Source organism: Anneissia japonica, unplaced genomic scaffold (genome assembly GCF_011630105.1).
Source record: "Anneissia japonica isolate Jap-2015-1 unplaced genomic scaffold, ASM1163010v1 scaffold284697_len431725_cov185, whole genome shotgun sequence".
Taxonomy (NCBI): domain Eukaryota; kingdom Metazoa; phylum Echinodermata; class Crinoidea; order Comatulida; family Comatulidae; genus Anneissia; species Anneissia japonica.
This window is the reverse complement of record NW_022717350.1, coordinates 203,068-216,886: the sequence shown is the minus strand read 5'-3', so window position 1 is coordinate 216,886 and position 13,819 is coordinate 203,068. Positions and strand designations below refer to the sequence as shown.

Here is a 13,819-nt window from a genome sequence, read left to right as displayed (position 1 = left end):
TATATAGCAGTTCTATCCATTTTGGTTGGTTGAATATCATAATTATTGTTGGTTGAATATCATAATTAATGTGGATACACAATCAACAATAATTATGATATCCATTGGTTGGTTGAATATCCTAATTATTGTTGATTGTGTATCCACATTAATGCTTATGGGCGCTCAGTAGATAATAAGAAATAAATGTATGGTAACATTGTGACGTCACACTCTTCCGATGAGAGGCGTTGGTAACTGATGACTGTTGATTTAACTACAGTATTAAAACAGATGCTGAAGTATAAACAGACTTCTATTGAGACGGACGCATTCGCATCCAGCTCATCCTTCACTCACACAGGACGACTGATTGTAGGTCTGGACTTACAGGCTGCCGAGTTAGGCCTACCTTGCTCAAATTTCTAAATAAGATGGCTTATTTCTCGATTAATATCACTGCATTGATTACTTTTCTTGCCACGGTGGCGGTTTTGTCAAGTTTTAGTGAGTAAATTATTGATTTATTTTAAGCAAACAGATGGACGGTCAAATCATTTTTTTTCCGATCGATATATTTGTTTGCACGTTGTTGTATAGATACGAATTTAAGAAGCACAATTGCTTTTTTTTTGTACAAATTGTAGATAATTTTTCCATTTCATCTGTGTACAATTAGGCCAATTCTATGGCTTAAAAATACTTATTTAACTAATGCCAATACCTGCCTTAATATAATTTACTCTTTGTATTTCTTTTTAAGCGCTATTTACATAGCGCTTTTTCATTACTACAAAACTATACAAAACACATATCACTTTGACATTTACAAACCAAAACAAATAACTGTAATAACCAATAACCGTAAGCCTATAACTTTCAAATGTTACTGTTAAATATTCATCAGAGAGATTTTAAGTAAAAGATTTCACTCTCATCAAATACCACAAAAACATCTGAAACCCTGGATCACTATTCTTTGTTCGGTTTTTTTTTTTTTTTTTTTTTTTTTTTTTTTTTTTTTTGTCAGTAGACAAATAGCTATGGTCTGCAAACTTACTTGTAAGAATAAATCTGGTGGCGGTGCATGATGGGATATTACGTCTTAAGCTAAAGATAAATTGTGCAGTTTCCAAAATAAGCTTGCCTACGAAATATGCCTAGATAGGCCTGTCCTAGAAAGGACTTTAAAGTCAACAATTTGTGACTTGTACAGATATTCAAGTGAATTGCCAACACAGAAAGCGCGGATGAGTTAGAAGTAGCCAAAAAAATAAACATGGGTTACTGATAGAGTGCTGGGTCCTCAGTATTACCACAGACCCTTTATTATTACTATTATATTATTAAACTTTTGACAGACACGAAATAAATTTTGTGTCTGATAAGTCACAGCCACATTTTACAAAAATGGAACATCCTTATACATTGCCTTCCATCGGGTTCTGTTTTTAGCAATTTCTTTAAGTTTATAAAAATCAACAATGTTATCGAAGTTAAGCCCTCTTTCTTTTATATCAGATTTAATTTTTGAGAAAAAAGTGACACTCTTCCTTTTCGGCCTTTCAATATTACTGATTGAGTTACGGCAAATAGGCTACAAGTACACCATGTGCAGGAGTGAGTTCATCACTCCGTAAAATGTGTCCAAGCACTGACCACATACATATTTGTCAATACTATTTGTTAATGAATCTGAACTGAATATAAAGATTTATTCTCAATTATTTTTGGGTATTTAATATTGAAATAGCCTTCAAATGTCGACGATGACATATAGGCCTATCAACTTTCTCAAACATGTTTTTAGGGGCTGCCCAAATGCTACAGTTTTATAAAAGTTTTGACACACCTGTGCTTCATAAATATGAAGTTTACGTTCTATATAATACTACAATCACAGACCATACTTTTGTAAATTTTGCAAAAAGCAATATTTGCGAGAATGATTTTGTTTTCAAATCTTTAGAGCTATCAATTAGAGAACTAAGGATTTTATGATCTTTCCAATAATTATGATTTGGTTTGTCAAATTGAACAAACTCAGTCTTTGCTTGAAATATTTTGTATCCTATAGGCCTAATATCTAACATATTTTTTAACGATTCCACATCAAGACCAATAAAATTTACATCATCGGCATATGAACACGGGTATTCCAGTATTAGAAATAGGCCTAAGTGGATGATCATTAGATCAGGATAATTTAACTTCACAGACCGACCAAGGCATTATACCTGCTTGGCCTACGGCCTGTCAGCTAATATGCATTCGACTAACCAATGTTTATAATATATTAACATACAATAATGAACTGTCACCATTATATCTGTAATACGCATGTTAATTAATCGATTAATATCTGTGTTTACTGTAGGTCTCGTGATTATTGAGTAAATAAAATGTTACATTACACAATGCAGGAACATTGCATTTGAAATACAAAACCGTGTATAATTAGATGATTTACAACAATAAAAACGAGTCGTATCGAGCACTGAACTGATCTAGTAAACAAAATGCGCTGGAATATGACTATTAGTTTTCATCATATTCTTGTAGTTCGATATATGACGAGTCGTCGCTTAATTCTCAAAATATTTTTGCTTTTAGCTATAATATAGCACAATCGGTTATTGTTGGCGGTGGTGTTCCTACTTGAATATACTTATTTCACTTCGTCATACTTAATTTTAATGTTGTACTTTGCTGATTTTATTTGTTTTTATTTATTTACTTATTTGTCACCTGTTACCGGAATCCATTGAAAATATGTCAAAGGACTTTATGGGCGTTCCGGGTATCATTTTTCTTTTTATCTTGTTGACTTTTTTCTGTTGTTAATTTTAATATTTGTATGATGCATAGTCAGTACTTTTTTTACTCTTTTTATGAACATTTTATCGATTTTATGGAGTTTATTATGTATATATTATGCCAAATAAAATAAAATAAAATACTTTTTACATTATTGTCTTTATTATGGGGAATAAATGTGATGACTTCACCAAAAGGATAACAGATCAAAGAATTTGAACTGACAGTTGAAAGTCTTTGAACAGACAACACAAGATTTGAGTGATATAAATAGCCTTACTCTATTCTACCTAATACGATTAACAAGTAGCGTCACTTTTATGGAGTATTTTCCTTTAATTTTTCAGTCCCTTTAAGCCTGGTTTCGCTACACTGTCGCTACAGTTTTTTTCTGTGCATCGTTGTATTGCGTAGCAGTCCCTCAACGCAATCGGGAAGGCGCCCCGATTCGACCGACCAATCAGCATCACCGAAAGCTGTCGGCGATAGCATGTAGCGATTGTATGGAAATCAGGCTTTAGAGAGTGTTTTACAATCTTTACCATCTTAATGTAGGCTATCGATTAGCAGGATCCGGATCCTGCTAACCGTTAGCTGTCGTGCGTCCATACGAGAAAATCCCGATCCGGATACCAAGAATATGATGATCGAATCACTGGTCAATAAGAAACTGGAAATTGTAAACGCGTACGTGTGATTGGTTGATGATAGAAACGCGCTCACTTGCTAACCGATAGCGCAATTGCTAACCGTTAACGGTATCCGGATACCGCTAACGGTTATCGCCAACGGTTAGCTCCCGAGAACCAGGCTGTAAAAAACACACCACCGAGTGTGTTCAAACTAACTCATGCAATATTCATTATTATACAGAAACCAGCTGACTGCTTCATAAATATTTAATCTAAATGCGCACTGTTATAATAATCTGCAAACGTTCAACTGTATCACGAGTATCAAATTTCTGACAATGTACCACGAACGTCTATTATATTATTAATATTATTATTATTATTATTATTATTATTATTACCATTATTATTATTATTAATATTAATGTTACTTCTATCATCATCATCATCATCATCATCATCATCATCATCATCATCATCATCACTACTATTATTACTTCTACATCTACCGCAGCCATTTCCACCACCACCACCTTTATAATCACAATCACTTTTTATCATCCCCTCCACCACCACAAACTTTATCAAAATCTTCATCATCATCATCATCATCAACATCATCATCATCATCATCATCATTATCATCATCATCATCATCATCATCATCATCACCACCATCATCATCACAAACACTATCATCACAATCACCTCTACTATCACAGTCATTATCACCATCCTCATCACAATCACCATCACTATCACCTCTACCATCACAATCATTATCACCATCCTCATCACAATCACCATCACAACCATCTTCATCACAATCATCACCATCATCACAATCACCGTCATCATCACAATCACCACCACCACCACCACCGCCAGTATTATCATTACCAATACATCATCATTATCATCACCACCACCATCATTATCATTATCACTGTCATCATCATAATCTCATCACACCACCACCACCACCACCATCATCATCACAGTCACCATCACCATTGATCACCATTACATTGTACCATTACTATTACTGTACCACTACTACTGTTTTAGAAGCCTTGAAGCACAGGGGTAATTACAATATTCCAACTGCAGTGTTGTACTGCATGTACCCCCCACCCCACCCACACACACACACACACCCAGGAGTATAAATAGATTTTTTTAAAATTAAATAATGGAGAACATTTTAAAAATCGCTTGAAGTATAATATATCTTGCTTTAAACGTCTTGTAAAATTTGTAAAATATAAATGTTTCATTTATCTATAATTTATAGTTGACAAACATTCGTGTTTTTTTTTTTTGTTTTTTTTTTTGTTTTTTTGTTTTTTCTTTTTTTGTCTTTCAAAGGGTGTGAACGAGGCTGGAACTTCTATGAGAAGAACTGTTATCTGCTCACCAATATAAAGACGAATTGGACAAATAATAAAATATTCTGTGAAGAACGAAACGCAAGCCTTACGTCGATTCACAATGACTCGGAAAACAAGTTCGTAGCTAAACTCTGCAGCAAGTCTAATAATAATAGATATTGCTATATTGGCTTACGCAAAGCAAACCAGGTCAATATTTATTCTTCTTTTCAATAATCATGATGAAGTTGTGTATTGTTCGTGATACAACATTATTGTCTTTATAAATTAATAACATACTGTATAAATGCCTCATCTGTATTTAGAAATAAATTATTACTAAGATTGTGTATCCATTGTACACATATATAATTATTTACTTATAAATATTCAACCCTTTGAATAATATCACAGAGTGAGAGACTGGTATTATATGTTTACTATATTGACTATGGATTCGTGAGGTTTGCAGTCTTTCTACACAGGTGTGGAACATATAGCAGGATTATGTTAACTGTATCATATACGGTAAATTTTCATGAAATGTTTTACTTTTGCAGTCGGCCAACTTCTCCTGGATCGACGGTTCAAACTCGACATACATATGGCCTCCTTGGAAAAAACACAACAAAAATATTTCGGAAGATAAGGACTACGGTAAGATGTTCAATTAGAAAAAAAAAGTCATTTATGATGATGATGACAATGATGATGATGATGATGATGATGATAATGATGATGATGATGATGATGATGATAATGATAAATACAGTAATGATAATGATGATGATAATTGATGACGATGATTATAAGGATGGTGTCATAAGATAATGACGACGACCATCATAAAGACAATGATAAATAATAATAATAATAATAATAACCATCATAAAGACAATGATAAATAATAATAATAATAATAATAATAATAATAATAATAATAATAATGGAATGTTCTGTAAACGCACTGTATCAGCCAATAATACAGGTCTACCTCCAATTAACGACCAATTATGGGACCTGAGTTTTCATAACTTTAAGCAACTTTGGTCTCTAATTAGAATATAAAAAATAAATACTTAGTTAATTTGGGACCACAAAAAAAGTGGTCTTAATTTGGAGGTGGTGTTCAATTGGGGTCTTTAATTAGAGGGAGACTGGTGTCTTGTTGTCGTATGTGGGTCTATTGCTTATAATTTTGTCAATTGAGCTGGAGGTGAATTTAAGTCGATTCAAATGTTTTTTGTTCTCATAGAAATATATAAATTTGTCGTTCGTACACACTGGATAAATTCTTACACGAAAAAACATTAAACATAAGAAAATTAAATTAATTAATGTACTGTTGGTAACCCAGCAACGTCTGCGGGATATGAGGTATTGCCACCCGCAGTAACCTGCATAATAATCATCAAATTCATCTACTGTTGATTAACTCCAAGTCTGGAAAGAATGACGTCAATATGGATAAGTATAATCACAAATAGGCCTATATATTTCTTTTCTAGTTGTATCAATTGATGCAAATACAACTAATTGGCTGAGAAATAAACAACACCGGCCGAAGAATAGCTCCTACGAAAATAGAAACGCCGTGTGCAAACAAGCAGCAAGTAAGAAATATTTATTCTAACAATATTTACATTAAATATCTAACTACATATACCGTAATAGGCCCACATAACACAGAATCCCGAACAACATTTAACAAGTCAGCCATAAAAAAGCAAACAATATTCCAAATTAAGGCCAACCAATCTTAACCGAGACCCTTATGCATACAACCAGGACAAAAAAAGTGTTTGTGGCGAATATAAGTGCATTATAGTTTCAGTGATTCGCTTTAAAGAAACCTCTTGTTGTGTTTGTTGACTGATAGAATTTGTTGGTTATAGAATTTGTTTGTTTGTTTGTTTGTTGTTTTATTTGTTTTATTTTTTTATTTTTTTTAAATATTTTTTTTTGAAATGCAAAACGATTTTAATGCAGTCCATTCCAGAAGAAAGGGAGACATTCCCAATGCATTAATATAAAAATAACACATTCTCTGCGATGGATTCTGCTTCACATAGGCCTACAACCTATAAAGTATTAAGATCATAATCCTTGCGGCAAGTGCCATCTTGAAGGATCATTAGTCTCAGGAAGATCAGGATCCATCGGAAGCTTAATGACAATAGCAGTGGCTCCAGACATATGCCAACAGGGATTCGACATGTCCGACAGTGGGGGGGGGGGTTGTCCGAACAAAGTGGCCGTCCAGAGCTTCTGTCTGGGTCCCAGAATAAAAATGGTATGCTTAGTATAGCCCAAATTTTTCTTTTAGACCACAATATTCGGGATTGGACAAAATAATGTCAATAGAATGGGCAAATTATGATTTTCGTCGTGGCGTCGTTGGACGACAGGGGTCCAGGCCTATCCGTCAAGGGGTACCCCTCCCCATCCCCCCCCCCGCTACCACTGTTGCTGAGATCAGTATCCAATAAGCTTTGATAGATGATGAGGATCCACTGGAGGCTATGACATTAGCAAACAATGAGATTACCCTGTCTCTCACACTAATACAATTAGCAGCGTATTAGGAGATCGACAAAGATGTTATCTTTAATAACATGTCAATAACATGTCCAATAAAAGAAATGATATTACATCAATAATGATAATATTATGGTAATATGTAATGATAATAACCAATAATATTAATACTAGGACAATAATAAATGCCATTAATGTTAACCCAAAAAATAAAGGTTAAACACCCTTATTACTACACTTGAAGCAAATGAAATTATTTGATCATAATATTATTATTTGTTTAGATAATAAGTTGTTGTATTTTGGATAAATATTGTAGTATTGTAGCCTACTTTAATAACATATGATAATAATTACATTGTTACTTTAAGTTTCACCCTATTGTTATCACAACTTAATAATAATATTCAGAATTGTAATGATCACGTTGTCATTAATTATTAACTGTGTAAGTATATTCCTGTTTTAGATTGAATAATGTAGAGTGATAGCATAATTATCTGTATCGCACAAGATAATGTTTTCGTTTGAAGATCGACGTGATGTTCAATTCATTTGTTAGTATAATGTACGTATAGTTAAATAGATTATTTATGAAATTCACCATCGGCTACAAATAGAAGGTTTAATGTATTTATTTATAATAATATTATATGTTGATTGATGATTACAATATGCTAATAGCGTATACATGGCACGCTTGTATCAATTAAATCACACGACGTCTGTCGTACCATTAGCTACATTAAAAAGTAATGTATAAAGTATCAGTTTGAATAATAAATACCGATAACAGATATTCTATACTATTTTAAGAACAATCTAGATAGGGAAATTTGTGAACAGAAAATAATTAAGCAACTTGACTGTGTTATTTGGTTTAAACAAGACTATGGCTTTCTTGCCCACTACAGGGAATGATTTCATAAGAAAGTATAATACATACTCCAAGTATTGAAATACACGCCATCGTGTTGGGATTCAATATTTCGACATTAATTATGTCATCATCAGGAATGTCGAAATTCCTGATGATGACATAATTAATGTCGAAATATTGAATCCTAACACGATGGCGTGTATTTCAATACTTGGAGTATGTATTATACTTTCTTATCTGAGATTAATCAGTGGACCTTTCGGAATGATTTCATTGTTATGTTAAAACCTCCATTGTTATTATTACTTGCCTTTTGTTTTAGACCTTTTATATTCGATAGCATGTTGCTCCTCTTATCATTCACCTGAAGAAGTGTACTGTGTACACGAAAGCTTGTGACAATACATTTTTCAACTAGTCTATAAAGTGCTACCATTTTCTTATCGTTTGGTTACTGTTAAGATTAGTACGGCTCACCATATCATTCTATAATATGTAAACCTAAATTGGCATAAAGTCACACTCCGGAAGAAAAAAAAATGATTAAGTTTTAGAAAAACAAATTTTTCTACGACACAAAATACTTTTAGAGAAACTCGGGAGCGGTTAATGAGATAAAGATTTTTAAACATTTAAAAACGGGAAGGGGGAGAGGAAGGTGGAAAAGTGGTGGTTTCGAACCTTTTAACACAGTTTTTTAAAATTCTTTAACTTAGAAAATGATTCTTGAGTTTTCTCCCGTCCAGTTGGCCCAACTGCTGGCACCACTCCTGCATGTGGCTCCTGAGATACAGATTTTTGAATATTTAAGGGGCGTAATCACCCTTTTTTCCACCTTTTCCTCCAGTTTTTAAAAATTCAAAATCTGTATCTCATTAACCGCTCCCGAGTTTTTCGAGAAATACGTATTTTGTATCTTGAAAAAATCAGTTGTAGGCCTACAGCACATCAAAAACAAATTTCTCCTGAGCCAGGCCAGAGGTATACATCAGAAATTGTTTGTTGTTGAATTCGGCACCAGTATATTTCATAATGTGAAAATAATTATAAATATATTCGATCCTTGTTGATATTCAGCTGAGGAAACTTGATTCAGTCCTTTGGTCCGCCTACGTTGTGGTCTGTACACCGAGAGAATTCCCTCTATTCGAATTGTGGACTGAGTAATTATGCGCATGTGTTATTATGCACACGGGACCAACGGCTTATCTTTATTTAGAGTCGCATGGCAAAGCAGGCGCAGATCCAGTTGGAGGCAACGTGCCCCCCCCCCCACCTCCCTGTTTTGCCATTAAATGTTTAAAATTTCAATGCATATCATCAATGTTATGTTTATTCACTCATCTATTCTGAAACTGTTATGACCCCCGTTTGAAAAATTCTGGATTCACCACTGGCAAGGTCTCACTAAGCTTCTTGGTGCTGATGAGGTGAAGTCCACGGGGAACGGAGGAGATTGAACATTACATAATTGATTCTGTATCCAATAACCAGGGGGTGAAAAGCAATTTGTATTTATACATAATTCATGTTTATACTAAATATTGCATTGGTCATGATTGTTATTCATTCAAAGAAAGGAATTGGAGGTAATATCTTATTCCTTAGAAATGATGCAAACAAATGCACCATGAACGCGTTATGTGTTATAGCCAAGAAGGACGGAGTTTAAGTCCGGCAATTACAAAAAATGCGTTATTGAAATTATAACAATTATTATAGCTATTTTCTTCCTTTGAAAATTGAATTTCACAAAAGAAATAAAATATCAATAATTTAAGGCAAGATAACCTCGGATATCGTGTGCTAAATAAAAGTAGGCCTACTCTTTACAAGATCGTTTGATCATGGGGAGGCTAAACTTACTCCTTCGTGGCTGATCTTCAATTCTTTCCTTATTAAACTACAAAACTAGAAAACTCCTGGAAAAGGAAGTTATTTCAAATTATCAATAGATACTTTTATGATCTCTTTTTTTGTTTTGTTTGTTTATTGTTTTGTTTTGTTTTTGTATCCGTTAAAGGGACAGCTGAGACAAGCCTGCTTCTAAACTGGTCCCCCACCATTGTATTCCGTTTTTGTTGTCATTGGTGAAATAAATGTCACGTTGATTGAATGATTAATTGATTGATAGCCTATTATTTCATAGCACTTTTTCAATAGTTTTGAGACAGAACACACTAAAGACACACTGTAAGACTTTGTAAGATATAATTTTGGTATAATATGCGTGTAGTTCATTTCGATTTATGAAATTCATTTTCGGTTGAAATCAGTGGTGTACGTACCCAGTGGACACGCCCCCTGAAAACCACCTCCCCCAACCACATTGAAAATTATCCACGCCCCCCCCCCCCACCACCCACCCAAACCACATTGAAAATGTTCGAAGCAAGCAAATCACGCATTTCTAGAAGGGATCCAAGATAATGATGATTCTGTCTATTTTTTTTTTCTCATCACTGTTCTTACCAATATTGTTTATGTTACCATTCATTATTATCTGAATTATATCTGAATAAATGAATAAACTTGTTTTGTGTGCTGGCTCTCTCTATCGATTTCAAGATTCTTAGATACGTACTGCTGCAATTGAAGGTTTGATTTATGTATTTTCTGAGTTATTATTTTGACAGTAATGATTACAATAACGTTAAATAAGAAATACAAATGTATACATATGTCGGGCTTAGTATCAAATTAAGTCGCACGACGTCAACACATCAACATGTTAATACAGCTCATTTACGTACTCTGCACACAAACACACACACAAATTGTCTTTAGAATTTACGCCCGTTTCGATTAAATTTGAGTTAATATAAATAACTGCATGACATGGATAGGCCTATGTAAATGAATAAAGACAATTTAAAGTTATTAAAGATATTTCCTTTTTCTAAAATTATATAGATGTGTATAAGAGACAGTATATGCATACCGTATGTAATCAAACTCTGATCGTAGGGCTCTTTTATTTATTTTTGGTTTTTCTGGTCTTTTTTTTCTCATATTGTCGCTTCTTTTCGAACATTTCCCCATATTGACACATAGAGACATTGTATAATACGGTACGCCTTATAAAGCCGGGTACTCACTCCGTCGTATGACGGTCGTACGACGAATCCAACTCCGCTCCCTGTGGCCGCTAGACGGGGCGACGCTGTCTGCTGATTGTCGGTGGCAGTCTCAATCGTCATTAAAACGATCCATTGCGCGTGTGTCATGGTGTTGCGTTCTCCATAGAATCGCGGCGGCCACCGCCGTCAGACGCGCAGTGAATGCCCGGCTTCAGTTTGGATTTGATTGAACTATTGTTATTCACTCTCATTCTAAAGAACATAAACGAATAAAGCCTTCATATCATATTTTATAGTTGACGACACAACCGATACTTCAACAACAATCATTTATGAATATGTAACAACAACGGATGCAGAAAAACTCATTACAACGGCAAAATCAACCACGGGTGCAGAAATCACTAAGACGGTAAAATCATCCACCGATACTTCAACAACAATCATTTATGAATATGTAACGACAACAACGGGTGCAGAAAAACTCATTACAACGGAAAAATCAACCACGGGTGCAGAAATCACTACAACGGTAAAATCAATCATTAAAATCTATTTTGAAGTATGAAATATGAAAAAAAAATGTTAACTATTATATATTGTTAACATACTATATATATCACTTACTAACTTATGAAGTATTATATAATTACACACCGTGGTACTGGCTGATAATCATGGAGGTAGTGGAGTCGAATCCCATCAGAATTATTTACGAATAATTTACACTGAAGTTAAACATACGGGATATACATTAAAACGTCAGATTTACTCTAATACAATCTCAGGAGGTTATTGATACTTTATTAAATTCTCGTATTTTTTATAATTACTGATTAAATTACCAAATCATATTGATTTAATTATTATGCGATTTTTTTTTTAATTTGAAATAGAAAACGAAGACTGCACCAGACAATTTTCAACGGTATACACTCGATGATCTTCTAAATACAGGAAGGAAAGGAAAACCAAAGCTGGTATATATGTATTATAAAACCACGCGGTACACAAGCGTAGCATTCTGAATAGTCACCGAGCTTATTAGAAAAATCGTTTTATTTTATTTATGTATTTATTTATTTTATTAGACATTTCTCGGGCGAACAAACAACAAAATAAATAAATAAATAAAATGCATACAGACACGTTAAAGTAAAAAGAAAGTCTCTAAAACACAACAATTCACTAAGCCAAGCACATGCCTGGCGGATCGCCTGAACAAAAAGCCAAAGCTTATCGAGAGGCTCTCCAAATGTGCTTTGCAAACAACAGCAACAACGTATAAAAGCCAACTCAGACAGCGTCGTACGACGCAGCCCGACGCGATTTGTTGTCGCGTCGGGTCTGTGTGACAACGCAGACGCGATGGTTTGCGTCGGGGGCAGTCGCGTCGTAGAATATTAAACATGTTTAATATTTCTCACGACGGCTTAAGACTGTCCCTGACGATAAAGCGGGTCAGGCTGCATCGGCCGACGCTGTCTGAGTTGGCCTTTAGAATTGGGAACAAAATTAAAACACTTCAACAGAAGTATTTAAAACATGTTTCAATTTCTCCTTAAAACAAAGACCGCCACCAAGGAGGTTATGTATTCACCGATGTCACTGTCTGGGTGTCTTTCCAGTTTGTTTTTATATCTCAGTATCTTTGTTGAGAATTGATAATAAAATACGCGACGACTTGGTAACGAAAGTTTGGAACAAGTTTTTTTAGATCCAGCTGTAGGGGGCGTCCCATTTTTCGTATTCCCACCATGCATTTCGGTGGAACACGGTGGAACACTTTTTTTGTGTGGAGAACTCTATCTTGTATTTCTAGTATGGCGTCGGGTCTGTGTGACAACGCAGACGCGATGGTTTGCGTCGGGGGGCAGTCGCGTCGTAGAATATTAAACATGTTTAATATTTCTCACGACGGCTTAAGACTGTCCCTGACAATAAAGCGGGTCAGGCTGCATCGGCCGACGCTGTCTGAGTTGGCCTTTAGAATTGGGAACAAAATTAAAACACTTCAACAGAAGTATTTAAAACATGTTTCAATTTCTCCTTAAAACAAAAAAGACCATTAATAATCATTCCTGATTTCAGTGAGCAGATCACTACAGAGACGACAAAATCTAACAAATAAAAAAATCCGTTCAATATGATTGAAAGTAAGACATTCTAACCTCTACTAACAAAATGTACCGTTATTAATATATAAAAAAAAGGAACGTCGGATGAAACCTAAAGACACCTAGAAACGAACATAAGAAACAAGCACATCCGTGAATATAATGACTTAAGGTTGGACAATCTAACAGAATATGATGGAAGGGTCCGCCATGAACTATTCTTGTAAATTTGTGCTGAATTCGTTCTATTAGTCGGAATTGAGCCACTTATTGAACCACAATGAACAATTACAATCAATGATGTTCTTTCTGCCCTCTGCCCTACATTTTTTCAATGACGTGGCATAAAAATCAAAATATTTTACATTTGATTAATTTACACACAGACACACACACGTAACACACG

At 34.4% G+C, this 13,819-nt stretch overlaps 1 protein-coding gene across 1 annotated transcript in view; it reads left to right on the top strand.

Annotated features, from left to right (window-relative positions):
• The first annotated feature begins 294 nt into the window (after window positions 1-294).
• Window positions 295-13,819, top strand: part of LOC117110203 — a 15,874-nt gene continuing 2,349 nt past the window's right edge. Inside the window, exons 1-6 of the mRNA XM_033252830.1 lie at window positions 295-486; window positions 4,797-5,008; window positions 5,359-5,455; window positions 6,307-6,411; window positions 11,593-11,828; window positions 12,193-12,276. Of these exons, the coding sequence (XP_033108721.1) occupies window positions 414-486; window positions 4,797-5,008; window positions 5,359-5,455; window positions 6,307-6,411; window positions 11,593-11,828; window positions 12,193-12,276 (807 nt within the window). The 5' untranslated portion in view covers window positions 295-413. The remainder of the gene's footprint in view (window positions 487-4,796; window positions 5,009-5,358; window positions 5,456-6,306; window positions 6,412-11,592; window positions 11,829-12,192; window positions 12,277-13,819) is intronic.